The sequence below is a fragment of the Nothobranchius furzeri genome, chromosome 10 (genome assembly GCF_043380555.1).
Source record: "Nothobranchius furzeri strain GRZ-AD chromosome 10, NfurGRZ-RIMD1, whole genome shotgun sequence".
NCBI classification, from domain to species: Eukaryota; Metazoa; Chordata; class Actinopteri; order Cyprinodontiformes; family Nothobranchiidae; genus Nothobranchius; species Nothobranchius furzeri.
In genome coordinates, this window is record NC_091750.1 from 38,635,907 (window position 1) to 38,649,331 (window position 13,425).

The 13,425-nt window shown below is 45.7% G+C and overlaps 2 protein-coding genes across 5 annotated transcripts in view; both read right to left on the bottom strand.

Moving 5' to 3' along the window:
- Window positions 1–372: 372 nt before the first annotated feature.
- On the bottom strand, window positions 373–7,193 carry smarcb1a (SWI/SNF related BAF chromatin remodeling complex subunit B1a). Its single transcript, XM_015960263.3, has 9 exons — window positions 7,042–7,193; window positions 6,342–6,453; window positions 6,137–6,266; window positions 5,735–5,872; window positions 4,739–4,866; window positions 4,485–4,651; window positions 4,227–4,417; window positions 2,393–2,524; window positions 373–762 (listed from the first exon to the last, which is right to left on the bottom strand). The coding sequence occupies exons 1-9, from the start codon at window positions 7,123–7,125 to the stop codon at window positions 723–725; spliced, it is 1,122 nt and encodes a 373-aa protein (XP_015815749.1). The 5' UTR covers window positions 7,126–7,193; the 3' UTR covers window positions 373–722.
- Window positions 7,194–11,919: 4,726 nt separating this feature from the next.
- ralgds (ral guanine nucleotide dissociation stimulator) overlaps window positions 11,920–13,425 on the bottom strand; it is a 41,289-nt gene continuing 39,783 nt past the window's right edge. For all 4 annotated transcript variants that reach the window (XM_070555622.1, XM_015960261.3, XM_015960260.3 and 1 more), the window contains exons 16-18: window positions 12,737–13,003; window positions 12,543–12,657; window positions 11,920–12,271 (exon numbers count right to left, since the gene is read on the bottom strand). In XM_070555622.1, the coding sequence (XP_070411723.1) occupies window positions 12,096–12,271; window positions 12,543–12,657; window positions 12,737–13,003 (558 nt within the window). In that variant the 3' untranslated portion in view covers window positions 11,920–12,095. The remainder of the gene's footprint in view (window positions 12,272–12,542; window positions 12,658–12,736; window positions 13,004–13,425) is intronic.

Here is a 13,425-nt window from a genome sequence, read left to right on the forward strand (position 1 = left end):
TGCAATTGTCGTCACTTCTGCGTTGGCCTCAATTTTTCACCCGCATTGTGGGGGCTTGGTCCTGATCAGCAGCATAGTGATGGGAATTCAGGCTCTTTTTAGAGAGCAGGTTCTTTTGGCTCCTCAGATTTCCTGTTGCGTAGAGTACATATACAACCAAAAATATGCAAAACTATATGTAAAATGATTTACCAATGTAAAAAAAATGACGTTAGGCCGTTTTAGTTTCACTATTATCCAGATGACACCAGCCTTATTCAGCTGGCTGGCTGTGAGTGTGATTTAGTGCAAAGAACCTCATAAACATGTTTTTAAACAACTATTATAGCCGATGGAGCGTGCAGCTGCAGAGGTCAAACAGGTTCAAACATAAACGTTTGTATTTTTTATTTTGTAAGAATTATTAAAATGTACAAAAAGACAACAAATACAACAAAACAATATATTATTTGAGCCTGTTGCGTGTTTCCCCGTCTGGTCGGGTAGAGTCAGTGGTCAAAGGGAGCAGCTTCTCTGAGGGTCACGTGGGAGACACGGAGGGTTTTTTCTAACGGTCCCCAACAAACTAAATTTTAAAATTAACCGCAAAATAAAAGCGTGAGGAGTAGACCGAGATCCCAGCAGAGCAGAGGAGATGAAGGACGAAACTCTGCTGCTGAGGAGAACCATGACCTCAAACAGCACAAGCAACAATCCTGTAGGTGGCGCCAATGCCAGGCCAGCTACCACGCTGGTGCCGTGTTCGCCAGACGCCTCATTCGCCTAGGGACAAACAAGAGGAGCATCATCAGCTGCTTTTATTTTGAAAAAACAGCACTGTTTTAACCAAAACCCAGTTTACTAAACAGGCAAGATAAAAAATTACATAAATATGAACTAATTAATAAGCAAACGACTGAAAATTATTCCATATTTGTAACAAATCCAATGCAGTTAAATACAGTTAAAGGAGCAATATGTAAACATTTCAGTCAAATTTCTGAATCATGTAGGAAGGAAGTTTACGCTGAAGCAGCTTCATGCTCAGTACAGATCGTTCCGCTAGCGTCAGTCAACCGTGACATTGGAAGAGGGGTACACGGCTCGTTCTGTTACCGTCGGTCTTCCACGACTGCGGGCGAGCTACCATGTGTAATCTGTGACTGCGGGGGAGGGGGGGAGAGAGACCAAGCACGGCCTGGCGACTTGCTAGCCTTATAGAGCGCTGGGGGAAACGCTGCACATGCATTCTAAAAGGGGAGTTAGTCTATTTAAGGCAATATTTTGGTTTTCTGATGTTCATGTAAACACACTAGGGTTGTCACGGTAACCGCTGCAGCGGTAAACCCTGGTAAAAAAAGTTGACAATAATAATAACCGTCTTGTTTTTAAAAACTATATTATCTCGGTGGGTTACCGTGGCTGCGGTGTAGGCGCGGTGACCCTTACCAGCCACCGTATCATCTGCTCAAGTTGCCGGCGGCACATGCGCACTTTGTTGTTTACAACCAAAACTTTCTTGAAGCTAAAGCTGAAATAATGGCCAAAGGAGGAGACGGCAGCGCTCAGGTCATTTATTATCCCTCAAAGAAGACAAAGTGAGAAGTACGGGCATATTTTGTATATTTGAAGAATGCCGAGAGACAGCTGATAGAAGACGGCTATCCTGTTTGCAGCACGTGCAGAAAAAGTGTCTGTGAAAGGCAGCAACGCTTCAAATCTCATGACACATCTGCGTGACCATCACCCACAACTCTACAGTCAACGCAAGGCAAGCTAACGTTAGCGTTTTAGCTAAAATGCGTGATCCGAGGATTTGGGTTTAGGGAGAATGCAACGAGTCGCTATATAAAGCAGCCGCAGCGCCGCTACCTGCATATAAACCGTGTCGCGGACACCGCCATGTTGAAATGACGCTATGCATTACGGGGCTCCCAGGGGCAGATAAGAGTTGGTCTCTCTCCGAGAATAATTATGAATTTAACAATGATTACTGCCTGATGACATTTTCCCACATCTGCAAAGCTCACTGGAAGGACACAAACCGAGGACAATATTTTCCTGATATAGGGTTTATTTAGTTGTCTGAAAATGTAACACATTTAAAAAATATACCGTGATAATACCGAAAAACGTGATAATTTTGGTCACAATAACCGTGAGGTTAAATTTTACAACTAGAAAACTAGGGTTGTGCGGTACAGCCGGCATTTCCTTCTTTCTTCTGATTGGTTATTTTTGAGCCGCCTAGTCCCGCCCCTCATGTGCCTCTGCCTGTGAGTTACCAGACTCTTTCTCTGTGCAGGATGAAACAGAGGACGAGTCTGGCAGGCCAGGCTAGCACATTTGACCATTTTTGCACATCGCACCTTTAAAAGCCATTTATGATTCTGGCATCCAGCCAACAGCTTACCTGGTGTTTCTGTCCTGGTCTCTGATCTTCTTCTCCATCTCTGCGTCTGTCAGGGTCTCCAGCAGAGGACACCACTGGTCAGCATCACCTGTGTTTCTGATGGCAATCTCCACAGTGGGCAGCGGGTTCTCACTGCACAACACCAAACACGCCACGGCACGATCAGTCTCAAACCAACACTTTCACATTCAGACACCTGAACCCTAACGTGCACCGAGACTCGTCGTCACATCAGAACTGTCGTTTGTGCCAAAGATCAGCCTAGCTGACAACAAACATTGCTGTATTGATCAAGATATGATCTAAAAAAAGGTGTACTTACAACCTAAAGGTGGATTTTTTTAAATACAAATGTCCTTTCAGTTATTCCACCTTAAAGGGACTTTACGGAGTTTTGAATTTTTATGCTCGTGATTGCCCCCTCAGGCCAAAAGCGTAACGGCAGCTTCAATAGTAGGCTTGTGCACGAGGCGCGCATGCTGGACGTGCACACACCTTAACGAAAATAACAGCTGAGACAGTCCCTTGTGTGTGTGTGTGTGTGTGTGTGTGTGTGTGTGTGTGGTCCGGAGGACAGAGGACAGGAGAACGTGCAGCTAATTAATTAAATAAGTTGGTTCTGTACCTTTCTCTTCAGCACAGCCGACAAAGGTTTATGATGGGTCAGTCCTCCTGCATGCTCAGATCATTCCCTTCCCTTGCTTGAAAAATTGTTCCAAAATGAAAGCTGAACCCACATCTTTTTTATCTGTGAATTCAATGCCGTTCGGCGAGTCTCAAATAAAAATTTGGGCATCTTACTGTAAAAAATATACCATTAATGTAAAAAATAAACTCTAAATAAACTACGTTCACACCCAGAATCAAACCCGGGTCTTCTGCACGAGAGTCCAACGTCTTACTAGGTGAGCTAAAGCGCCAGTGACGTCTTTTGTATCTGTAACATTTATATCCTTGATGACAGCTGAAACAATGTTCAAAGAACGGTTTGGAGCGAAAATGGCTATTTTGTTGCTAATTTGCAGGAAATATCTAGAAGAAAGTTCTACAGAAAGTAGCTAAGGGTCCTCAGAAATGTAGCTAGCTTTGTCACTAGGCGTTAGGAACAGCGACAAAGTGGCACTGCCTCTCTCTCTGCTGCTAAAGCTACGGATAGCAAATGCTACGGGCGATGCCTGAGCGTGAACGCGCATGAAGCAGCCTGCTCGACCCGAGCATCTCTCTTTTTCTGTGATTTTACAGAAAAACAGGCAATCACAGTAAAAATGCCAGGGCTCATTCTACAGGACCAGGGCATTGCAGGAGAATGTATGAAGAAGACATTTATTATTTCTATACATGTTTTGGCCGTCAAACTTCCGTAATGCCCCTTTAAATAAAGCAACATAGCAGCTTAAGTAAATGGTTAAATATTAAAAATGAATCTGATCAAAACAGAGATTTTTTTTGTCTAAATGAAATTCATGCTTCCATGTTGTTTTCCAGCAGCGTCCGGAGTGCTGATTCACACAAACATGAGCTCAAAACCATCTTTGTATCGCGTCTTCGTGTTTACATGATTTCATTTAGTTATTAAAACTCTTTCAAAAGCATTTAAATGAAGGTGGATTCCAGCATTTCCAGCTCAAGGCTGCAGGGAACAACAAAGATCTCCACTATTTTTGTTTTCATGGAATTCTGAAAGAACATTTAAAGACTCCATCAAACAAAGCAGCTGCTTCGTGTTGGAATCTAAAAAAGGAATTCATAAATAAAATCCTGCCAATCAGAAGAAAGCTGCTCATCTATTTCTGATCATAACTACCGAACGTGATCCGCGGCGGGGATTTGCTACCTGAAGGCGTAGGTCCTCTGGTGCCAGCTCAGCTGACCTCGGATGCTGTAGGCGATGGTGGTGACAAATTCTCCGCCCAGGCCGAGCTCCGAGCACAGCTTCAGAGCAAACTTCTCCGGCGAGTTTTCCCTCTCCGACATGTCCCACTCAAACTGGTCCACCAGAGAGATGTTCCCCACGTGGATGTTCAGCTGGAGCAAGAAACAACTCAGACGTCTGTAGAGCACTACACACACCGGGGCGGGGGTGGGGCCTCACCTTGATGATCACCCTCTGGTCCGTTTGGTCCTCCAGGATGCTGTCTGTCGGGTATGACTCGATCTGCTGTCGGATGGCCGAGGCGATGGCAGGAACGAACGCCAGTGGGTTCAGGTCCAGGTCGTCACACAAGATCTCCGCAAACATCTCTGGCGTCATGAGTTTCTCTGAACATGAACAAGCAGAAAATACACAAATTCTCTATAACTGGTTTCACGTTGTTTCCACCTGCTGAGAGAGACGAAAGGAACTACCGTTCATGTTCCAAGTGAAAGCATCTCGGAGCTTCTGACCCTCGATCTCCATGTCCAGGCGGATCGGGACAAGGACTTCGGGCTGGGTGGCATTTTCATGGATCACAGCTGGATCGTGGTCATCAAAGCTGGGCAGGATAAAGTATTGACAGATATAAACATTACAGGTGAGGAAAACCATGTTTTAATTCTTATCTCTGAATCTAACGGGTCACTCTGAGTGTTTACTGCAGGCTGAACATGAAGATAGTCTCCTACACCTATCTGCTGCAGTAGCTTCTGATAGAAAACAGACGGTGAAACTCTAGGATTAGAAAATCCTGACAAATCTACGTCACACTGTGACTGACATTCATGGACTCACGACGGGGAATGCTGTTGTTGGTTTAGCATCCAGGAAACAGCAGAGAACATCTCTGCTAGTAGAAGCTAACCGCTAGCATTAGCAAGTCCACCACACAGCAGAACTCCTCCAGGCTTGTGTTATTTGTGGAGACGAAACATCAACATTGCTGAGCAGACAGTCAGTGGTAGAGTCGTGTTGCTGTTAGCCAATCAGAGGAGAGATGTCCACATATCAGGAAGTAAGACTCGAAACCTGCCGTCAGTAGCTCGGCTGTGACAGGAATAACTGAGAAATGGTGCACCAATACCGCCTCTTCTTTTTCTTCCAGGTGGATCATCGGAACCATCGGTCCATAAAACTGTCAATCATTCTGGCGAAGCTTTCACGTAAGGCATCTGTCATACGTGCTTGTTGCCGAGTAGTTTTCATGTGAAATCCATTTCAGTCTACAGCCAGAAGAAGTGTTGCAAGGCAGGCAGCTGCTGGTAAACAGAGTGTGGAAAACTGGGCCTTCTCTCTCATGCTATTCAGAAACATCCTCCACATTACCTTTAAGCTTTGTGACTTAAGACAATGCATATCTTTGTAAACACAAACAAACAAAAAACCCGACTTCAAAGTAAAGTTCACACACGCGGTCTGAAGCTCACCACAGAGGGAAGGTCCTCTTCTTTTCCCGGCCCAGCCGGCTGCGGTTGATGGTGGTGGAGCAGGGGACTGCATCCAGGTGGTGGGAACTGTTAGGTAGCGTTGGAACCCACTGACTATTCCTCTTGGCTTTCTGTTCCCTGATGGCAACAAACCAGCAATAAAAACCCCATCAGGTGACTTAATCACTGTCACATTGTCCAACATTTCAGATTTAAACTGTAGACAGAAGCTACCACAGACGGACAAAAACACAGTATGAATGCACAAAAGAGAAGCTACGAATCATCCCAGTAAGGCTAAATGCTGCTACGACTCTTTGATTAAAACTATTTTCATCCCAAAGTCATAATATTTATGGCTTGTTTCCTTCTCAGGTAAAGTGTTTAATTAGCCACTTGTACCTGAGGTAGGCGGGGGGCTCAGTGCTGATCGACACAGCTTTGTACTTTTCATCATTTCCATCCAGAATCTCTTCGACCTCTGAGGCCTTCAGCAGCGTCACGCTGGTGGCCAGCTGAGTGTAGCCGTGATCTAAACGACAAGAACAGAAACCCAATCTGATAGGAAACAGATTCCGTTTGGGAGTCAGGGCTGTGCTCTACTGACCGTGTGACGACTCCACTATTTTCTTTCGCTCTTCCACTGTTGCCAGTTTTCTCCATAACGATGGGTAGCGTTTATACAAGGAGCCTCTAAACATACGAAGGTAGTTTCCAACCTAAACACAAAAGAAAAGACATGACTATTCCAGATAAGCGATTTACCAAAAGGAAACAAAGCACATGACAACGACCAGATGAATAAAAGACACATATTTGTAAGAGTTTTAAGGAGTTGCAGCTGGTAGCGTCTCAGTTAAGAGATAAAGCAAGAGAACAGAACGTGGTTCTAAAAGGAAACACGAGTGACGTATCAGAACCAACAGGAATCTGTGCTGGTCTAATGAAATAAAACCGAAACATTCCTAAAATCTGAAATTAATCTAAAGCTAGCACCCTGGTTGTGAGAAGTCAAGATAGCATTTGTGCTAACGGTTAGCTTACTCAAACAACAAACCAATGAGCCTTCAGAGTGACTTTTTTTTTAAAAGAAAAGCGTACTTTTCTGATCTCGTTGTTCTGCTCGGTAAGTTTTATCTTCGCTCTGTCCTCGGATTAAAAATGAATGAACACGATCTGCATCTTTGCGATTACCGCTAAGCTAAGAGCTAGCGGCTAACGCACCAGCTGTCAGGCTTAACCTGAAAGTTCTGCCCACAATAAAATAGTCTTACATGTAGCAAGGCGTTAAACGCACACATACTGACCTCTGAACCGATCATGTAAAAGTCCCCATCCTCCTCGAGCTGAAATTTCACCGGTTTTTGTCCAAACGTTTTGCTCAGCGCCATAGCGAGAGGACACAACAAAGCTCCGGGCTACTGCGCACGCGCGAAGGACGAACTCGTCGACGTTCTCCAGTCGCAGACAAATGACGTTAAGCATTACGCGCTCTGTCAATCAGCTGAAGTTCTGGTTAAGATGCAAAAACTTCCAGCAAACGTGTGGAGCTGCACGCTGGTTCATCACCTTTCCCGTCGTAGCAGTTTCATTTGGAATAACCAGAATATTTGTTTCAATCATAATAAATCACTGCTTTTAAGAAATTAAGTGGATCATGATCTAGCTATTAAAGTAAATTAAAATCATTAATAAAAGTAAAGATATTTTTTAACAAGCATGGACACGATCTAAACGTAAGAGTCGCGGAGATCGAGCTTTTAGTGCTTTGGCCCCAAAGTTGTGGAACGGCCTTCCACTGGAATTAAGACTCTCAACTACACTTGATGCTTCTAAAGCTAAATTGAAGATGCACTGCAGACTCACATCACCCGTTAGGCCTCTGATCTGTTTAACTGTGTCTGGTTTTTAGTCTTTGTTTGCATGTAGTTTTTAGCTAAATGAAGATTTTATCTATGATTTTACTGTTTTGGTACATAACATGAATTCATGTATAGTACTTATTACTCCTTGTGATGTATTCTTTATTATTTTAATGCTTGTTAATTTTACACTGCTGAGTTCAGTGCTTTGGGCTGCCTTGGTTGGCAGCAGGAAGGCGCTCTATAAATGAATGAATGACTGAATGAATAATAATAATGCATTGAACTTATATAGCGCTTTTCAAGACCCCCAAAGAAGCTTTCACACACTCTTCACATTCACACACTGCTAGTGATGGTAAGCTACTTGTAGCCACAGCCACCCTGGGGAGGTCTGACAGAGGCGAGGCTGCCATTTGGCGCCGTCATCCACAGGCAAGTTGGGTGAAGTGTCTTGCCCAAGGACACAACAGGAGGATACCCCTGGCTGGAGCTGGAATCGAACCCATGACCCTCCAATCATGAGGCAACCCGCTCTACCACCTGAGCTACTGCTGCCCCAATGACATGGGGAATGACACGTTTAGATATGACTTTCTGACTGTAACACCCCAGCTACCCCTAGAGAACTTGCCATTGTATTTGATGCAATCCCAACTGGTTTCACATCCTCTGCTGGTATGTCTAGCATGCATTATCCTTTTCTCTTTCAACTCTGACGGGGATGAGTGCCTACAGAATAGAGGTGGAACGGCTGGTGTCCTGGTGCAGCCACAACAACCTGGGTGCTGGTACATAACATGAATTCATGTATAGTACTTATTACTCCTTGTGATGTATTCTTTATTATTTTAATGCTTGTTAATTTTACACTGCTGAGTTCAGTGCTTTGGGCTGCCTTGGTTGGCAGCAGGAAGGCGCTCTATAAATGAATGAATGACTGAATGAATAATAATAATGCATTGAACTTATATAGCGCTTTTCAAGACCCCCAAAGAAGCTTTCACACACTCTTCACATTCACACACTGCTAGTGATGGTAAGCTACTTGTAGCCACAGCCACCCTGGGGAGGTCTGACAGAGGCGAGGCTGCCATTTGGCGCCGTCATCCACAGGCAAGTTGGGTGAAGTGTCTTGCCCAAGGACACAACAGGAGGATACCCCTGGCTGGAGCTGGAATCGAACCCATGACCCTCCAATCATGAGGCAACCCGCTCTACCACCTGAGCTACTGCTGCCCCAATGACATGGGGAATGACACGTTTAGATATGACTTTCTGACTGTAACACCCCAGCTACCCCTAGAGAACTTGCCATTGTATTTGATGCAATCCCAACTGGTTTCACATCCTCTGCTGGTATGTCTAGCATGCATTATCCTTTTCTCTTTCAACTCTGACGGGGATGAGTGCCTACAGAATAGAGGTGGAACGGCTGGTGTCCTGGTGCAGCCACAACAACCTGGTGCTAAGCACCCAGAAGGCAACAGAGGTTGTTGTGGACTTTAGAAAGCACACAGCTCCCCTGCCCACATAACCCTGTCACACACTCCCATCACGATGGTGAATTCCTGATCACCACCATCACCCAAGTGGGAGCCCACCATCACCTCCATGATAAAAAGGTCCAGAGTCATCCTCACCTCTTCTATCACCATGTGGTACGCTGGATCAGGGACAAGAGGAGACTCCCAACAGTCTGGTCATGAAATACATTTCTAAACCTTAAAGATCAACTAAGGGGCAAAGACATGATTTTAATTTTACAAACTTAATGTTTATTCATATATACATGAATATATTAATCTATAACAAAGAAAAGGAGAATGTACAATGAAAAACAAAATCTTTATATACAAATCAATAAATAAAACAAAGAAACAACCAAGAACTGTTGGTTTACTACACAGGTTTTGTGTTTGGGGGAAAAACATGAAAAAAACAAACTGCTGTTTGAAGAATGTTTGCAATTCTTCTGTTCGAATGGAAAATGGCACCAGAGCAACAGCAAACACACGACACACCACAGGCCTCCGCGCTGCTTTGTTCTTATAAAACTGATTTTTTTTTCTTGTTCAAACTCACAAATCAGGTCCAGTCACAAAATTCATTTCAACACGGGCTGCCACGACACACACACACACACACACACACACACACACACACACACACACACACACACACACACACACACACACACACACACACACACACACACATCCCTCCAGGACTCTGAGGAACGCGAGCAGATAGAAAACCTCTGCAGAAACAATGACAGTGTTTTGAGTTAAATGTGGATTACCGCCGTTAGCTCAGTTTCACCGGTTTGGTTTTAATTTTGTTCCAGTGTAAAACCTGAATGAGGAATTCTGATGACGTGTAATAATCTGAGTTTTAATCTATTAAACTGACCTAAAATATGGAGCAAAACAGAAAACCAAAAAGGAGACTTAAACATTTGAATGTGTTCATGTTTGGTTTGAGCAAAAACCAGAATAACGAGCTTCAGTTTCTGCATCGGTTTCATCTACAAACGCGTTTCCTGGACAAACCAAGCCGTCCCCAGCGCCGCCGCCTTTAGTGTTCTAATCCCGAACATGAAAGCTGCTCCTGTTTGGCACATGTAGGATCCAGCCTTTGGGTGGACGTTCACTATGACACCAGCAGGTGTGCGTGAGTTTAGTTCACAGTGCTAGACGTGCCGTGCCAACAGGGCGGACCAGAGGGGTCAAAGGTCACAGTGCAAAGGGTTTCAGCCAGACGATGTGCCGCCTGCTGCTCATCAATGTGTTTCCACAGGTTGGATTTTGTCTCCCATCGTTTGATCGTTGAGATAGCGGACGTAAACAAAAACAAAACAGGAAACGACTTGGTCCCAAACAGCAGGAAAACTTGGGCGTTTTTGCAGGAAAAAGGAAATCCCAATGCTTTTGGTGACCGACTACTGAGTTCCTACAATTCCCACAATGCTTTGCAGTAACAGGAAAATTAAAGCCGCGGAGCAGAAAATATCCAAGAACTTATTTAAGGTGGAATGTTTTACCTGCAAGCTGCTTTGAGTGAACTCTGAACAAGAACGGGCGCAGAAACTAAATCAGCCTGAATGTGGGAATTAAACACGGAGGAAACGTCGGAATCGTGTCACCAAAGAGAGGAAACTAAATTAGTTCCCTCACGTTCGGCTTGGCAGCAACGCAGTCGTTCATCTGGGATTCAACACGCAGCATTAACTCGTTTCATGCCCTAAACTCAAGATTATTCTGGATTATCCTTCATGAGTGCTTTCACAGCGAGCTCCAAAGAGAAAAAAACAGGAAGGAGATTTAGCGGGAGAACGGTCTGCAGGCCGCTCACGGCACATAGGGATTTTATCACCAGCCGCCATGTTGGAAGAGCTAAACCGGCCCAAACCAGAATGCCACAGAGCACAGCTGCAGGAAAAACCTGGGAACCTCAGAATTCCTGGTTTTCCTCTGCAAACTGACTCGTGCTGATAAATAATAAACGAGTGCCTCCAAGTCAAATGTTTGGAATCTTACTTTCACATTTTTTTAGCCTTTTGAAATATTTTGGGATTTACTTTTGCTGAATTGTTAAAAACAAACAATATGAAGCGACTAAAAGATTCCTTAAATCCGAGATTGTGTTAAGACCCCACACGAGTCTACCCCGAGCCCCAACACCCCCCAACATGGCGCCTTTGTGTTTAAGAGCAGAACACGGTTGGTGCAACCTTTTCATAGAGATGAGTGACAGCACCATGTGAGAGCAGAGAAGTAAACAACAAAACATCAACAACAACAGGAGTCTCCTACGAGACATATTTACACTCCGTCTGCTTTCAGTCGCGGTCCAAGGACGATGCTCGCCCTCCAGGATGTAGTGGTTAACGTGTGTTAGTAACATAACAAACAGCAGGGCCAGACTCGTGGCCACGCCCACTGCGCTTTGACAGGTCTCCAGTTTTTTTGTAGCACGTCAGGGCCAACGCGCATCCCGACGCATTCGGAGCTGAAGCTCCCTGAACCACAGAAACACATTCTGACAGCTGCAGTGTCTGCGCCGCCCACCGGTCCGTTAGGGGTGTGTGTGTGTGTGTGTGTGTGTGTGTGTGTGGTTAGGGTTGGGGGAGTGCCAGAAGAGTCACGGCGTGTAAAAGTGAACGTGGTCGTAAACTGCTGTAAACAAAAGGTGATGGATCAGGAACTCTTAATAATTTTCCATAAATGACATAAAGGGTTGCCGTAGTGCCGAGAACAGAGGCTGCTTTTCCCCACAGGTGAGTTTCGGAAACGCAGACAGCTGCTGAGCAGCTAAGTGCTAAAGTGCTCCTCTGCTTCCTGCGACTCCACGGAAACACCAGTCGGTTCGTCCTCCAACGTTTCTGCCGCTGTCCGAACTAAAGCGTGGACACTTCAGGTCGTCTCCCAAAGAGGAGCAACCACACCAGGGGGGAAATGGCGGTTAGGAGGCAGGAAGTGGCGAGCATCCCGCCCCCCTCAGAAAATCCCCTTGGCGATTTTCAGTCCCTTCTGCTTCATGCGAGGCAGCGTGGAGCTGGCCACGTTCTTGGCCCGCGGCGGCCGCGCCGGGCCTCGCTTCTTCAGCACAAAGTCGTAGTTGGCAGTGGAGTTCATGGCGTAGAAGACGTTGGCGTTGTCGGGTATCCGGAGCTCTGCGGAACAAACGCATTAATGCGGTTAAATAAGAGGCTTTTATTGGTCAGATCCACGAGAAAAGCTGCTGTTACAGATAGTGTCGTCACCATGGCAACCCAGACTCGCATCTGATCACCAGCAGCAGTGAAGGAGCTGGTCTGGTTGTGAAGCTAAGCTAATGTTAGTGACCCCACATGGCAGGTGGGGGTCTGCCCGGTAGCAGTAGCTACATCTTATTTATTCTCGTCAGGAGAACCCGCGATGCATGGATTCATTTTCTGCCTTCACCTTTGTCCTCTGAGAGTTTCTGCATCAGCTCGTATTCCTCGGTTTTCTCCCGCTCCAGGTTGTGTTTGATCATGGCCTTCCTGATGACGGCGGGAGTCTTGTCCTGACTCGTCACCTGAGTTAACCCAAAGGTCACGTATTCATTAGACGCCATTCCTGAAGCGTAAAAGGCAGAAAGGTTGCTCCGCTCTCACCAGGATGCTCTTGTACATGTTGCCGTTCTCCACATCCAGGCTCACCCGGATGATGCAGCAGTCGTCCACCTGCTGGTTGTAGAGCGGCAGCGACAGCGTGGAGTAGTTCGACACCGCCGACACCGAGCGTTTGTGTGAGCGAGAGGCCGACAGCGGCGTGGAGGAGGAGACGGAGGAGGAGGAGGCGCTGCTGGAGCCTGAGGCGGAACCAGAGCTGGATCCCATCCCGGAGGTGTCAAGAGACGACAGAGACGTGCACTCCCAGAACTGGAGGAGGGAGGAAACAGGAAGGTAATAGATGACTTAACTTTGTTTGTACTAAAACTAATTCATCAGGTTTTTTTTATGTTTTTATCTGAACAAGGTCTCAGAAATCAGGAGCTTTGTGTCCTGCATTAGCATGTGTTTGTGACTGACAGCGCCATCACTGCACTCCTGTCAGCGGACAGGGTTAGAAGCGCTTCAGAGCTGCAGCGTTACTGAAGGTGGTTCCAAAGGAAGAAACGGGGTATCTGCAGGTTTAAGGAGGCCAAATTTAAGACTTTAAGACCTTTTTTTAAGGCCACTTTGACCAAATTTAAGCTATAATTTCCAGTTATTGCCTGGAAGCGGTGCTAACCACGTCGCGAACGTGGGATTAGCCATCTAGTTACCATTAAACTTGCACTTCCCCATGGCGCAAGCTCCCA